General features: G+C 31.4%; 1 protein-coding gene across 1 annotated transcript; it reads right to left on the bottom strand.

Annotated features, from left to right (window-relative positions):
- Positions 1-2,263: 2,263 nt before the first annotated feature.
- On the bottom strand, positions 2,264-3,076 carry LOC119675392 (fork head domain-containing protein crocodile-like). The gene has a single exon (XM_038086590.1). The coding sequence runs from the start codon at positions 3,074-3,076 to the stop codon at positions 2,264-2,266; it is 813 nt and encodes a 270-aa protein (XP_037942518.1).
- Positions 3,077-18,076: the final 15,000 nt, after the last annotated feature.

Here is an 18,076-nt window from a genome sequence, read left to right as displayed (position 1 = left end):
TGCTGAAACAAAAAATTTGCTTTAAGCCCTAACATTCTGGCACTTTCATTCAAATTTTCTTTGTAATATATTTAGATCCCCATATTTGTCGATTGTATCTTGTACAAATTTAAGTTTATCGTCACCATTAATTGCAATACACTCCCAAACCATCACGCCTCCACCACCATATTTCACCATTGAAATTAAGTTTTGTTTATCACAGGCTGTACGTAATTTTCTCCATATAAATGCAAAATTTACTCTTATCTGAAAAAATAACTCTTTTTCAGAACTCTATATGTTTATTTACATACTCTCTTGCAAAACTTAATCATTTTATTATATTATATCTGGTTATGTATGGCTTCTTTCTTGCAACTCGGGTATAATACTTATTTGTCACTTACTAACACAAATTTCACGTCTGTTATTTGTTATTGTAAAAGTTTACTGTTTATGTCCAAAAATATTTTTAAATGGTTAATTCTTAAACTCTTTAGGAAGTCAACTGATAATTAAATATAATTTAATTAAGCGAATTCTAATTAATGGTAAATCTAAATATTAAGAAGTGAACGTAGATTTTTTCTGCTTTCACCGAAAATATAGGGCTAGACACAAATCTTTTACTTCGCAAGAGTAGGATATTAACGTTGGAGTTCCTCAGGGTAGTCTCCTTTCTATACTTAACCTACACAGGTGACATTCCAAAATACCTTAACAATTTGCTGACGGCACTGCTTAAGTTAGTACCAACAGTAACTGTACTATAGCATCACTAAATTTATCCAGACATCTTGGATTGATTGAAAAGTGGCTTGTATAATGGAAAATCTAGGTGAATGAAACTAAGTGCGCTCAAGTAACTTTTACTCTAAGGAGAGAAACATACCCGGCAGTTAAAATCAACATAGCTCATAGCTCAATCACATTTCGTGAAATATCTGGAAAATCATCTAGATAGAAGACTGACGTAGACAAGACATATTGAAGCCAAATGGTGCCAATTAAATCTTAAATATAAGGAACTGTACTAGTTTCTAAATCGCAACTCTAAACTAACTATCGATAACAAATTGTTAATTTACAAATGAATACTAAAGCCAATTTGGAACTATGGTATAGAACTGTGGTGTGCAGCGTGTAACACAATCATAGAAAAAATCGAGAGTATACAAAATAAAATTCTCAAACATATTACGATCGTTCCGTGGTATGTCAAAAAGAAAAACCTTCACAGACATCTAAATTTACCAACTGTTGAAGAAGTTATTCACCAATATACACCTAAATTTCCAGAGAAACTCAAGTCGCATCCAAATCCTCATGTTCGATATATATCTTCTACAACTGCACCAAATCGCCTTAGAAGAAAATCATGGATAGATATCAATACCCTAGCTCAATAGCATACATGTTAGTTTTTTAAGATTCCCAAAATTATTTTTTTTTAAGAATAACTGTTAATTTTATTTATTTGAACTTCGTTCTTGTGTCTTTGGTTAAAATAAATTAGAAAACAAAAATCAATTTAAGTAAAAATTGAGAAAGAAAATAAAAAGAAAATAAATGTACCCACATGATAAATAAATTACGGTATATTATTCGAACTGAAACGAAAAGAATGTGTGGGTGCTACAAGAAATAGATATTGCGACTTACGGATTAATTCTGGAAACTTGGTCGTTTAACAAATATTGATTATTAATCAAGATTTTTATAAAGTAAAGAGCTTTTTGTTTTTCTGTGCAAATACTGAAAAATTTTAAGCTCAATCACCTATCGTTTTTTACCTCACTCTGGTGAACAATATTATGTAAATAAAAATTAGCAGTCTACAAAGCTAATGAGTTTTATTTAATGTTTAACGTATGGGATTTTTTTATTATATAAAGCAAGTTTCATAGACGGAAAACACACACAAAATTTTACCTGACAATCGAAAGACATGCTCACTAGCATATCTTTCATTTCGTCTTTAAAAATAGAGAAAATACTTTTCAAAACAGCTGACTGAATACGAAACATCTTGCAAAACATCTTTCAGAAGATTTTTGTGCTTTAATAGACTGTGGCGAGCTGTAATACAGTTACTAGAATTGCGCTATTAGTTTTCAAAATTTAACTATAGTAGTAGTCTTTAAAATTTAACTTACAGTTTACAATAATCTTACATAAATATAAAATATATATACTTCATGTCCATACCTATATTGTATGATAGTTAAGCAGTGGTTAGTGTGTACCTTTTCCTATATTATATTTATTTATTTAATTGTTGTTAGTATATGCATTCAATCTTTAAATTATTTTGCTTACCCATATGTTTTCTCACTTTTCTCTGAGCTTTTCTTCGACGAAAGTCACCTTTACGAAAGTCTTCCACGTTAGCAGGATGTATAGACCAGTAATGTCCTTTGCCATTTGCGCTTCTTCCTGACTTTATAAAGCAGTCATTTAACGACAGATTATGCCGAATTGAATTGCGCCAGCCAGGACCACGTGTTCGGAAATATGGGTAGTTATTCAAAATGTATTGATATATATCTGACAATACTAATTTCAATTCTGATGAGTTAAGTATTGCCATAGCAATTAACCCAATATAGCTTTGCTGCGGCTTAGGTTCTTCTGATTGTAAAATATCTGGTGGAAATATTGATAAAGTTAATTGTCCACCTGGGTTATATGTATTTCTATATATATTATTTGCAAGAGAAGCGTTTCTGTTAGCATAGGCTGCTGCAGTTATTGCTGCTGTAGTAGAATAATGTGGATTACGTAGTCGTTCAATATTGACTGCATAGTTATAGAGCTGTAATTTGTATTGCTCTATAGAAGTAGTTTGCATAAAACTATTAATAGTATTTTCATCAGATCGACAGGAACCAATATTATTGGACAAAAAATGAGTTATATTATTTGATTGAGGAGTAACAGATGTTTCGTTTAAAGTTGCTATTCTTCGTTGAAAAATATCACCACATATATTTTCAGGTGCTTGACCACATAACAAGTTGTTGGTGTCATTTGACAATTCTACAGCAGATGTAGTAGATTTCAATGCTAAGTTATTAGTTTCTGATATAAGCATTTCTGATATATTTATTGATATATTACGATTTATCGATATTATATTGTTGTCATCTTCTATGGCTGGGCATCAAAATCATTATACAAAACACAAGTTTCAAGCAACTGTAAATAAATTAATATTTTAAGAATCTTTTAAAAACTTATTTGTTTAATTATATTATATTGAATACTAATTAGGGTCATAATTGTATTTTATTGCTACAAAAATAATTAAATACTTCAAACGTAACGGTTAAATAGAACAGTTGAGCCACTAGATCACAGGTAATCTTTTAGAAGTGCAAGCGAATTCAGCTAGACCATTTATTAATGCTGGGATAGATTACTGCGGACTATATTGTATCCACTAAAAAACATAGGATTTTAGCTGTTTTGCGTCGTATGCTTTGAACTAGTTCAAAATTAAGTTTTGTCTTACTTTGTATAAAGGCAAATAAAAGACAAAGCGCAATATCATAGTTTTTGTTTAGGAATTTATCCCACACACAACGTAATGCTTCCTGTTTACACTATTGCAAGTGCATTGATGGTAACTTTCTATTTATACTGATTCAACTATGATCACTATAGTCAAGCAGCACACTGCTTTCTTTGTTTACTTCATGAATAATGTTGCGCTTATGGTTCCTCTTATAGGAATCAACTTAGATATGACAAACACCACCACACTTATCTTAAGAATGTAAATCTCAGCATAATTGGCTTGGTTTGGTTTAAATTCAGTTTGAATCAAGCCAACAAACAAGTTGGTCGTGGTTTAAATTCATAACAAGCTGCCAATATAAGGGTCTTGGAACATTCGAAAAATATGTTAAACCATTTACTGCGACAATGCACTAAAGTTTGTGGTATAAATATAAAAGTTTATACTATAAATTTAACTATACATATCGTTCTCACATAAAATAAGTATATATGAATGCATATTTATTTTCATTTTAAAATATCATTTTTACAGTATATTTAGTGAATCTTAAATTAATATATATAATTGATTATATAATAATATATAATCAAAATAGCGACTGTGACCAATGTCGTCAGTCGACTTACTGAATAATGCATAATAGTATAATAGTGAATATAATATTAGTATAATAATATAGTATGATATATAATAGAGTAGAGTTGTATAAATAATTGTATAATAGTGAGTGTAATGGTAAACTAATATATATAAATAATAAAATAAATAATATAATAAGCTATATAATAATAGATATAAATAATAGATAAGCAATAAAATATATATTTATTATTATTATTAAGTTTTATATTCTGATTTTATATAATATTCATATGCCACACAATTTTTTATATATTCTGCTACTTTTACTCATTCTACCTCAGAGCCGTTTAAAATATCCATTCTACCTCAGAGCTGTCTAAAATATTTATAATGTTTTCATAATATAGACTAGCTTACTAAAGTAAGCTAATCAAAACTCTTGTAGAATAGAGTAACGGCTAAGAAAAAAAAATTTTTTTTTTTTTTAATTTTATTTTGCTTTTTATTGAATCTTCTAAAAATCAACTTAGAACTAACAATAAATTATCGCTGCTAATTGCTGTATTAAAATATTTGAAGAAAAGGAAAATAAATAATTAATTGTCCTAAGCCAAAGTTTCGTCCAATTTTGTTACCATGTCCGGCGTTATTCTTGAATAGCCGGGTTTATATAGTTTCTTTTGAGTTGCTGAATACCAGCTCCTTGGGTAAGATTGCTTGCAAATGGATTTTGGTGGTTCCTGAGTTTGATTTTATAATTTTGTGTGTTGCTGACAATTACATCTGTGACTGTGTCAATTCGAAGATCTCTATGAATATTTGCGATTTTTATATACCAGGGGGCACCAACTATTTGCCGGAAAATTTTTGATTGAGTTCTTCGGAGTTTTTCAATGTTTGATGGAGAAGCAGAGCTCCAGAGTTCATTTAAGTAGGTCCATATGGGTTTTATCATTGTATTGTAAAGTTGCACTTTATAGGTAAGATTAAGTTTAGAATTTTTGTTTATCAACCAGTTTAGTTCTTGTTGTTTGAGTTTAATTTGGGTTACTTTGGTTTCTATATGCTTTTTCCACGTAAGCCTTCAGTCGACGTACATTCTTAAGTATTTTGTGTCATTGCATTGTGGTATTACTTTTCCATTAATACGAAGGGCAGGGCAAGTATCTCGTCGTAGAGTGAAAGTTAAGTTTGTTGAGGTGGTCTTGAACTGATTTTGTGGCTATGAATGGGTCGTCGCTATGACTGAGAATGGCAGAGTCGTCCGCAAATGTTGATGTTATTGTACAGTCACTGGTTGGCATGTCTGCTGTGAAAATCAGGTATAGCAAGGGGCCCAGTACACTACCTTGGCGTACACCGGCCACAATGGGGAAGGCATTGGAGACAAAAGAATTTTGTTTTATAACAAATCTTCTATATGAGAGGTAGTTTTTAATAACTAAGGATATATTGTGTGGTAAGTGTTTCTCAAGTTTCCAAAACAATACTTCGTGCAAACCTTGTCAAAGACTTGGGTTATGTCTAGAAAGACGCTTGAACAATACTGCCTCTTCTCAAACGTTTCCTTAATTACTCGTACTATGCGGTGTACTTGTTCTATTGTGTTGTGTTTTTCTCTAAATCTTACTTATTTTCTTACTTATGTAGGGCATCAATTGTTTTATAAAAAGTTTTTCGAATAATTTTGAGAGAATTGGAAGTAGACTTATGGGTCGATATGAGGTGACTTGAGCGGGGTCCTTTCGGGACTTGGGTATCATCAAAATTTGGATAGCTTTCACTCATTTGGAAAATATGCAGTCCCTAAAATAGCGTTATAAATAAAAAGTAGTTGATCTTTGGCGATTTGTGGGATCTCTTTCAGAATATTCGCTGTAATTAGGTCGTAGCCTGGGGCTTTTTTGGTATTTAAATTTTTGATATCGCTTTTTAGTAGTTTTTCCTGAAGCAAATTGCCATATTGTTGTTTCGTGTGGAGTAAGGCAGAGAGTCAAGTTTTGTTAAAGTAAGAGATTGGGGTAAATACATATTTAAGGTGATTTGCAAAAGCAGCACTCTTTTCCTCATCGCTTTTAGGCCAGTTTCCATCTGTGAGTTGGAGGGGTGCTCTGTGTATAACGGGCTTTTTCTTGAGTTTAGTGGCTTTTCAAAGGGAGTAGTTTGTTGTTTGCGTTGGAGAGTAGTTTGTTGTTTGCGTTGGAGACAACTGCAAAATAAAATTTTCGTATTCTATGCGATTTTTTTCTTTGAGTAATCTCTGAAGTGCTCTCGTCAGATTGTTAAGGTGTCTTTTAATTCGGGGAGATCTTTGTTGTTGCCATTGGCGTCGTACTTGTCGTTTCTCTTGTATAAGGGTTACAATTTCGTTCGATGTATGGTAGTTTATAGGTTTGTGGGATATTGGAAGTGGGGTTGATATTCAAGCGGCTGGTTGAAGTAAAGCTGTGAAGTCCTGGACCGCCTTGTCAATTTCAATATTTGATTTTAGGGAAGTTTCGGTGTTAATATGTGAGCTAATATATTTTTTAAATTTTAGCCAATTTGTGTGCTGGTTTGTGAGCTTTTCTTAAGATTTTGGATTGACTATTGTTGTGTTTCTAATCAGAATAAAAGTCGCGTGTGATCAGAGAACAGTTCTAAGGATGCCCCGGTAGCAATTTGTTCTTTTTTTAAATTCTTTGTTACCGAATAAGGTATTCATGTTGCTGTAAAGCTAGACTTTCTTTGTATAGTGACAAAGAAGGTTTATTAAAATTTAGAGGGGTTTTTGAATAACAAAGAAAGAAATAAAGGACAAACACAAAAATTTATTTTAATTTTATTGAAGTTTGGCTGACCATACAACGCTGTTTCGAGTATTGCCAAGTACTCTTTATCAGTGGTCTTTGGAAATAATCGAATTTTATTTAATTAGTTTATAGTCCGTATATAATTTGTTTGGACTGCAAGTGTCAGGCTTAGAACTCGTGCCTGTCAAATTAGAAGCGATGACTAATCTTTGTTATCGCAAAATCAATGACGTCTGGAGTTTTTTTCCGATCTGAGGGCCAGTATGTTGGTGTGCCAGTGGAGGATATGTTAAGGTCGTGTTATGATATCACGTTCTCAGGGATTTTCCTTTTGGTGATATAAGTCTTGAGCCCCATTAAGTTTTTGGCATTGAAGTCGTCGGCCGCTATGAAGTTGAGTCTAAGCTTTGTAAAATATTCTTCGAATTGAAGTTCTGTTATTTTATACCTTGGTGGAAAATAAATTGAGGTTATAGTCAGATCTTTAATGTACTCTTCTATACATATGCTTGTCGCCTGCATATATTCTGCTTCAAGGTTGTGAGTTGGGAAATGTTTAATGTTATTTTTTATGAGGATAGCAGATCCGCCTCTTGCTCGTCCACTGGGGTGTTTCGAGCCGTAGAGTAGCTTAAAGTAGCTTTTCTTATTAAAATGGGTTTCTGAGATAAGCATGACCTGAATTTGATGTGATTGTAAAAAAACACAAGTTCGTTTTTATGTTGGCTTAAACCGTTAGCATTCCAGAAGTAAATTTTGATTGCATTCATGGTTTGGATATTATTGAAAGTAGGATATTTTAATTTTGAATCATTCCCTGCATCATATTTTGCATGGTGTTCATAAATTGTGTCATATTTTCCATAAACAGTTGGATCATGTTTTCGATATTTTGAGATGGTTTAGTAGAGCTTTCATTTTGGACGCTTAGGCCAGTGAATCCTCTAAAAGCGTTTGCATATGACATTCGTGTACACGTATTGTTGGAGTCGGATGGAGCACTTGGCTGAGATCGCGTTTGAATAGGTTGTGGTGGGATTACTGACTGAGAGTGGGGATGCAATGTTGGCAACATTCTTTGTTTTTCGGTAGTATATTCTACACATCCTTTATAATTAGCGGTGTGGTTACCTCCACAATGTCCGCATTTTTTTGTTGTTGGGTCCTTCTTATTTGATGTGCAATCTTTAGTGCGGTGAAAGTCGCCACATGCAACACAAACACTGCGGAGTGTACAATAGGACTTCGAATGTCCATATTCCTGGCAATTAGTACACTGCACCGGGTTTTTACGCTTCTGCGGTTCTTCTATTAATATTTTTCTGTGGAGTAGGAATTGTAGCGTATAAATTGGGTGAGCCTCGTTCGATTTGAGTTTCTATCCTTCTGGTTCAAGCTCTATTCTATATAGTGGTGTCGAAACTTTTTCGCGGTTTTTAATGTTGTACACAGATTTTGTTTTAAATCCTTTTTCTGCAAGTGCTTCTTTAATTTCTGCTGTGTTCAAATCTGGTTCTATTCCTCCTATTGCGGTGTTAGCATTTTCTTGTTTCGGGCTACGTTTTCTTTTTATGATTTGAATATATTTATCCATGCCACGGACTTTGGGTGAATCAGGCTTTTTGCTATGTTACTATTCTTATGCAATATATTTGGCAATATGTTAACATGTTGCGCTGCATTATTTTGTTGCGCTAATGCTGTGTTATTTTTCGAAGTTGTTGCTGGACTTTACAGTTGGTAGCTTGATTGTTTGGAAGAAGTTTCACTTACCGAGTATGAGCGATGCCTTTAGGATTGGTTGTTTAGCGTTGCTGTTTGGTTCGTGGTTGACTTTTCAGAAGTACCATCTGCTGTTGGGTAGCATATGGGTGAGTAATTTGTGCTTCCGCTATGCGATGATCTATTAATTGGCATAACGTGGTTGGTGTCGCGGGAGTTAGCTAAACAGCCAACTGTCTCTGAGTAATTTGTTGTGAAAAAGAAACTTCTACTTTTTAATTATTTAATTACAAACCTTTAAAGTTCTATTTTAAATGGCACGAAAAATATAATATATGGTATATTAAAAATATATAAACATATATTATTAATATAAGTAAATATAAGATTTATTTATTTTATTTATTTAGCATAGGTTTGTTATTTAATTACACAATTACACAATTTTTCAAATTTGCGACTTGTAATTTATTTAGTTTTTCTACCCGTTTGCAACACTTTTTTGTAAATTTGTAAATTTTGAGCTTTTAAGCTTTGTTTGCTGTCTCTATCAGCTGTTTTCAAGTGTGTGTGATTTGGAAAAAAGTAAACAAATTCGGAAACAAAGTCAAAATTCATTTTTTTGCAAAAAGAAATAAATATAATAATATTTTATTTTACCGGGCACTATTATTTTTTATAAATCTTGTTTAAGAGTCACTGTCTCGATTATTTGTGATGAGTTTAATATCACTTTTTAGGTTTTTCGCTTAGAAAACACCGAAAGTTACGGAGTTATTTTTTTGCGCACCAAGTAGCGAATATAGTTTTTAAAATCATCCGGCCAAGAAAATGTACAAAATCTTAGTCTCATCTAAATTTCACATACTACAGGACGCAGATCTATTTACATCAAACCTGTTTTCGTTTAACTGTGTCGTTCTACTTCTTGCTTTGTGATGGCGTTTAGTCTATATAAATTCGGATGGTTTGTTGAGATTTTCTTATATATTTGTCTCTCAAATCAGCTTTCAGAAATATCAATAGCAGTTCATTATTTGGTTTCCAAAGTCTTCGCGATGCTGTTTGCTGATACTGATACCAATTTATACCGCAGTCATTTCGCAGCTTATTAGGAACCTGCACCCAAGAAAAGTAAAGATTTAACATTTTTTTGCCATTTGATTGAGTATTCTTTCGCCATCGTATATAAATACGGTTCTGAAAATGTAATTGAGGTGTAGTTTTAACGTATATAAATATCCATCTGACAGTGCAGTTTTAACGTATATAAATATACATCTGCCGCCCTAGTTTCTGACATTAAAATATATGTTGGCGTAAATTGCGGCATTCAAATATTTTCTTTAAAAAGTATTACTTGAGTTTATCCACCTCCTTGAACAGAGTGCAACCCAATACTTTTCTACAATAAGTTTGTATTGCTCCACTTATTGCTAGAAACAGATTTTATTTTACTTTTATAGGTATGTTGGTTTTATTAAGAAAGTTGTGCCACGTAAGATTTATACTATGTTTTGCTGCAATATTTCTCTTTTCTACATGCTTCCTAAAGTTCATTGTTAGTGTTATTATAACACCTAGTTAGCAGTTTACACACATTCACTACTCTTATTTCTTCTCCACCGAAACACCATTTTTTTTTAATTGCCAGGTCTTCCTCCTTTTCAAAAGACCATAATAGCGGATTTGCTTAGATTGATTTCTAAATTCCAACTGTGGCAGTATACTTCTAACTTATAAATAATTTTTTGTAACGTTGTTATATCGTCTGCCAATATGACAATCTCGTCGGCATATATTAAAATTTGGATTTTCAGTTCATCTTCCTTTATGCCTCCTTCCAAGAAATCATGTACGTCATTGAGATAAAGAACAAAGAAATGTGGTAATAATATACAATATCGTTTCACTCCGCTTATAGCTGAAAATTCATTAGATAGGTCTCTCCTAGTCCATACTGCGCATTTAGTGTTTGAGTATACATTTTTTATAAAACAGACCATTTTTGTTGAGACTCCAGCTACGTAAAGCTTAGAAATTAACGCCTTTCCAGAAACCTTATTGACGGATGCTATGAAATCTACAAAAAAGCACACGTTTTCTTATTGTTTTTAAAATTTGCCTGTGCCATTGGTGAGTTGTAAATATTACCCACTGTAGAATAATTCTTCCGGAATCCAGCCTGATATTCGTTAATTATTATTTTCGGTTCAATTTGTTAATCTGCCTGTTACTACACCCATCATAACTTTTACAATACAATTGATAAAGGATATTCCGAGGTTGTTGCTCGGTAATCCTACATCACCTTTCTTATGTATGGGTTATACCTATTATGCTTTCACAAACGATTCGTCACTCGTAAAGTTCGATATATTTTTTTTCATCCAGGTAGTTTTGCATTTTACCAATTCATTTCCCATGAATATTGACTCCAGTTTACTAAATGCGTCGGTCTGAATTGCGTTTCTTATATGTAAAAGTACTATATGTATTTAAGTGTGTCCGAATTTAATATATATTACATGGCATTCTTGATCTGCGAGGGCGGTTTGATAAGTCAGTGACTTTTTGAATAAAACAAATTTTTTTCGGCAAATAAACATTATATTTTTCTACATAATCAGCTTTTAGCTCGATTCATTTAGTCTAGCGTTTTTCTAATTTTCTTATTTCCTACAAATAATAGGTTTTCTCGAAGCTCTCAAAATACGCGTTTGTTTCAGTAATGACTTCTTCATTCGACTCAAGTCTCTTACCGCCCAGCTATTTCTTTAGGTTTAGAAACAGAAAATAGTCGCAGGGGGCTATATCTGGAGAATATGCTGGATGGGGTAGCAGTTCGTATCATAATTCGTTGATATTGGCCACGAATGCTCAATCAGCACACGAAATTCACTTTTTCCATTTTCGTAAAAATTCACGAGGTTGTCTTAGGTTTTTAAATTCCTAGGTTTTCCAATTGGTTTTCATCCATATTTTTTTAATACCAACACATATTATGTAAAATATCAAAAGCAAAACTATTTACAAAAAGTTAGGGAGAGAACTTTATGCACGACTTGTTCATAAAATACGTCAAACAGATACTCAATTTCTCAAATATTATTGATGTCGTTGCAAGCCAGCTAGGAAATTGAAAATTTCAAAGAAGCACATTTTTTTTAATTAGAAAATACGTATAGAAAAGAATTCGAAGTGCGTGTAAGTAATTTTCTCATACGATACTTAAAAACAATAATACATTCGTTTTTGCGGTCATTCGTTACATTTTCAAATGTGTGCCATATTTGCAAATTATTTCTAAAGCGAATACAAATGAATAAGAGTAAACGGTCCGATGGAATGGAATGTTGCTGCATTCGTTTCAATGGAGTGAGGGTTGATTTGATTTCTATTATCGTTTGTTTTGAATTTTAATATCAAATTAACAAATATTTGAGAGTATTTCCAATGCTTTGAGAGTATTTTAAATAATTCTATTTTTGCAAAGAAATATTTTATATATGTTGAACGCAGAATTTTCTTCTTTGACCTTAATTTTTTATGATGTAATAAAATAATTTACTTATTTAAATTTAAATTTAATAAATTATTACTTATTTACCATCCCTAGGAAATATTTTTATGTATGATATGGTAAAAATATATATTTGTGTCTTCTTGAGTCAAGAGAAATTTTTGGAATGTTTAGAAATAGATTTAGTTTATAACCAATATAAAAATATCTCCTTAGAAATGTACTCAGTTTCTATATATATTGTATAGATTTTTATATAAATATGAATTTTAAGTAGAGATCAATAACACAACAATCTTGAAAAAGAGGAATTAAGTCAGGTGATGCTAAATTTGTAATTTGTGATATTTTATATATTATCTTTAAAAAACAAACTAAAATCACTATAGAGCATTATATTTTTCCATATTTTTTTTATCAAAAATGTAAAAAAAAAACCCATTATAGTATTTTTAATAAATTTTTGTAAAAAAATTTTTTTTTATATTTCATAAATATATTAAGTCATATTATATATGTAATAAGCTTTCAGCGTGCATGCAGTACTTTAATACTCATCTTACAAACGATTTATAAGTATTTGCGTTAATGACTGTCGGTGGTCTGTCGGTGGTTAAGAATCAGCATCACAAGAGTGTGAACGATTGTTGAATAAAGTAGAGATCAAGATATCAATAAGTACTCATAAGTACTTATCTTATACTTGAATAGTATGAATCAATGAGTAAACTTTTTTTAAGGTAGCGATTGCCGTATTGACCATTTCTAGCATTCGCAATAATTTTTAACGAATTTTGCGTGATCGCGCGAGTTATACTCTATTATCTTATCCCTATGCTAAATATTTTGTAATCGTTGTTCGACCTAATCAAACAACGAAACATCTACATTGCATCCTACTAAACATTGTATTATCGTTGTTCGACCTAATCAAACAACGAAAGATCTACATTATACTTTACAATATTCTACTATCTTTAACTAAACATTGTAACTAAAAATATTATTATCGTTATTCAGCCTAACCAAAGAACGTTCCCATTGTATTCTATTATCACTACATACCTTATTATACTTTACAATCTCTAACTAAACATTGTAACTAAAAATATTATTATCGTTGTTCGGCCTAACCAAACAACGAATTGTCTTATCAGGATTCGATACTTCGAATCCTCTCTATAAATATAAGCAAATATGTTAGATATAGGTTAGTCTTAAGATTCACGTTTAATAAAAATGTTGAAATAACTGAAGTTTTGTGTCTTCATTAATTTATCTGGCGCAGTCGACGCTAGTTTTTCATAAGACAAAAGTGAAACAATAAAAGAAAAAGGAAAAAAACGCTCAAAAATCGCAACAATTAATTTTTTAAATTTAAAAAGTGAACATTAATAAGAAAAAAGGTTAATAAACTGCATCGAGTATTTTTATTTATATAGTGAATTAAAAAAAAAACGCAAAAAAACCATAAAGACTATTTTTTTTTAAATAGTGAACTATAAAAAAAAAGAAAACTAAAGTAAAAAAAGGGGATGGAACAACGTCCATATACCACAACATAAATGAAAACTTAATAGCAAGCTCAAATTTTGCTCCATGAACAAGTAAGACAACAGCACACACAGCAGAATATGCAACAACAACAAGGGTTTTTAGCACAAAAGGATATTTTGACATGGTTCCGAAAAATCAAATGTCTAGATAAGGATCATGATGCCACAGCTTTTATAGCATCGGTAGAAGCCGTCATGGAACTATGCTTATCAGACAATCATCAACTAATGAAACTTGCTATGACCATCATAATTAATTAAAAAATAACAGAAGACGCTGGCAACTACATCTGAGGACTAGGACCAACTATAACATGGGATCAAGTTAAAATAAAGCTTATGGATCATTCCAGACCGAGGTCAACGTATGGTGATATCTATAATTAATGCCGTATTATTAAAGTAAGTAGTTTAAGAGATTTATTTTACTACTTTGAAAATGCTAAATCACAGCTTAAAAAAATTTACACATTTGATAATAATAAACCAGAGATATATGACCCAAATAGAGTAGATAGAGACTTAGTAAATATTTTAATAAAAAAAATTGATATACCGTTAAGAACATACCTTGACCAATATAATACACTTAATGACGTTATAAGAAAGTACACACATATTAAAGTACTAGATGACCCACGAACGATTCACTTTCATTATAGACTGTAAAAAATCATCACAGTCACAATATTGTAACAACACACGACAACAACTACACCAAAATAATCAAAACTCAAATTACACAGACAAACGACAACAACCACATCAAAATGATCGAAACTTAAATTGCACATATAGACGCCAACAGCCACAACAAAGAGACCAAACACCGTTTATACCTAACAACCAATATAATTATAACAATAATTTTAGGCGACACAATCAGAATAAAACCGGTAACTCAATTCGGACTAGAAATTTCCACTTGAGTGTTGACACACAATACACTAGATTAAGTCAAAATGGAACAGGACCCCAACCTATGGATGTTGGCAATTTACAGGAAGACTTAAATTTTTCCCAAACGCCTCAATTTGCAAATTGGTTCTGATACTAGTATAATAAAACCGAACATTCTAGAAAAACATTTTACAGAAGAAAAACTCTTAAATCCCCTATTGTATAGAACCTTAAATGGAATGAATCAAGTAAATTTTAAAATCACCACTCCAATACCTAGAGAATTTAATGTTTCAAGTACCCACTCATGGAAAGTAATTAACTTCAATAGCCAAAATTACGAAGCAATAATAGGCCGAAATTTTCTCATCCCTCTTAAAGCTAAGATAGACGTAGAGAATAAATCTATTAACATATTAGGAACCACCACACATTTCGAGAACTTTAGCCCGTATAAAGACTAGGAAATTAATGAATTTAGTGATATTAAAGATTTATACCTAAATCATTTAAATCGGGAGGAGATGCAATCGCTAACAAATTTATTACAAGACTTTAGCGATTTTTTTTTTCAAAGAAGGGGACAAACTTTCTTGTACTCATGAACTAAGGCACGAAATAATAACAACAAATGACCGACCAATATATTCAAAAATTCATAGATACCCCCAAATTCACGAAATCTGTTTTTCCTTCTTTTATATATTCATTAAATTACCAACTTAATTTAAACTTTAATTTACTTTTATTACGAAATATCCACTTTATTTTGCTGGTGGATTTATAATACCATAAAACCACCCAACCCCATGCAATAATGTTCGATTCAGTCACAACTGGTATGATGATTAGTTCAAACTAATTGCAACCCACATTTGTTTTTATACGGCTGTTTCTTTTGCCTATCTTTTTTTTATTTGTCTATTTTATTAATATACATTGATTAGTAACAAGGTGAATGGTAAAGAATTTCCTGAAACAAATTTCCAGATACTTTGGCCCATGTCATAGGAGTAATGAGTAATAGAATATATTGTTTTTTTTATGGAAAAAATGATGCACTACAAAAATTATTATGTATGTACAAATGTGATATTGGAGACATTAAGACTGCAGTATATAAATATGTATGTTTTTATTGCACATTTGTGCATATATTTTACCTCAAATGGAACTACTTCTTAATAGATTGAGTTTGGAATATTAAGAACGTTAAATTTTATCAAAACCGGAATCTTTTATTACGGAAAAAACTAATTAAAAAATCTGAATTAAATCGTCCTTTAAAAGGAGAAAATAAGGCTTTGAAGAAATTAGTAATTAAGTTTAAAAGGCAATTAAAATCAAATTTGTCAGTAATTGAATTTATTGATAAAATGGATATTACTGAAATGCTGATCTCTAAAATACTGATTAAACCTTTTCGAGGAGCTATAGCTATCTGGAATTTGAGTGAACGTCATATTGCTCAAATTATTTATTATAAATCCACTGCTATATATTTGTTTCTGAGAAACACGTTAAAGTTAAATTTTTCCAGGCCTTCATTCCTACGAGGATGCCATGAAATAAAAAATTTACAGCCTGGACATAACATTTGTATTTATACAGCGCTTGAAAAAACAGTCTTGAAAATGGAGTCAATAGAAAAGGGATTGTTATGAACTTAAACAACGTGTTGATGTTTTGTTGGCTTGACTCGAACTGAACTAATAGAATCAAACAAAAGCTAACCAAACCAAATCAATTATGCTGAGATTTGCATTCTGAAGATAAGAGCGGTGGTGTTTGTCGTATGTAAGTTGATTCCTATAGGAGGAACCATAAGCGCAACATTGTTCATAAGGAAAACAAAGAATACTGTGTGCAGCTTGACTACAGTGATCATGGCTGAATCAGCATAAACAGTAAGTAAGCTTCAATGCACTTGAAATAGAGTAAACAGGAAGCGTTACTTTGTGTGTAGGATAAATTCCTAAACAAAACTGTGATATTGCGCTTTGTCTTTTATTTGTCTTGATACAAAGTAAGACAAAACTTAATTTGACAAATATGTGGAATAAATCCACATAACACCTCCGCCCTTAAAGAAAGACAATGACATAGTAATTGACTTTACTTCCAAAAGCAAATCACATCACAACAAACAGGCATGGCGAACCCCAACCTTGACTTCAATTAATCCAAATCAATAACTTTAATAAAACATATATATATATATAACAATATTTAAATTTTCATACAGGTTTTGTTTGAGGTGTGGTAGAACCGTGGGTGAAAACACGCGCGAAAAGTGATCGCTAAGCAACTTCTATTGTTTTTAATCCGAAAAGTTAAATTTCAAATTTCAAAGTTATAAACACTTGATCTGTTGATCATAAATAAAATAAAATTTATCAAAACGGTGCCCGATTTTAAAAGGTGAAGTTCAGTTTTGTATATTTAAAAATTTTTATTCTAAAAAATTAAACTTTAATTTGCAAATTAAACAAAGGCAAAAAAAAAACACAAAAATAAAATTTTGTTTGCTCAACAGCTGATAGAGACAGCATATGCTTTTCTTAACGAAAGTAAGAAATTGCAAATGTGGCGTTGCCACAGTGTAAGATATAAGTACCTTTAAAAACTTAAATAAAAATAAATTTTTATTTATTTATAAACCTAAAAAATTTTAAATAACTAAATAAACGAACTGTAAATATATTGTGACACTCTTATATTTTGTTCAATTTTTTCAATTATTTATAATTGTTTTCATAATTTTGGTTTACTTCGTGAAAACTGTGCGTTACAGTATAACTACATCACTTAAACAACCAGACATTTTTCAAATCTGTCATCGACATAAACTTTATTTTAGGCTTTGAACTATGATAGCGAATAGCTCAGCCTAAAAAGATGCAAGATGCCATGAGGAATATTCCATCCCCTTCATGTAGAAATGAAAGGCCTTTGGATCAGACTCAAGATAACATGCTAAATGAGTTAAAACGTAACATTAAATTTTTAACAGAAAAAATAAATTTATTAGAAATCAGTTGTGAAAGTCTTAAAAAAGAAAATCAAAAACTAAAAGCAGAAAAGAATAGTACACTATCACAAAAGAAAGAAGCTAATAAGAATGCTGTTGATGCAAAACTAGATAGCACGAGTGTTCAGTACCACACTGATGAAGAAGAATTGGCGTTAGAAACTGACTGGATATTGAAACAAAAACGTCCGAATAAAAAACGAAAAGTTGAATCTTCTCCAGAGCTTCATGTTTCATATGATAAAAATACAAATCCCAATCCGAAACCGGAAATTCTATTAAATACTAAAGGCCCCAAAGTGCATTCTCCCCCTCCAATAATGATATCAGGAGTTACTGATTGCATAAAGATTTACGAAGACATTAAAAACACTGCGAAAACTGATTTTTCATTCAAGCTTAAAAATAACGGGAAGTATAAGCTCAATACCAGGGAAGCGGATGACTACAGAAGCATTACAAAGT

Source organism: Teleopsis dalmanni, chromosome 2, assembly GCF_002237135.1.
Source record: "Teleopsis dalmanni isolate 2A chromosome 2, ASM223713v2, whole genome shotgun sequence".
NCBI lineage: Eukaryota > Metazoa > Arthropoda > Insecta > Diptera > Diopsidae > Teleopsis > Teleopsis dalmanni.
This window is presented reverse-complemented; position numbering and strand designations above follow the sequence as displayed.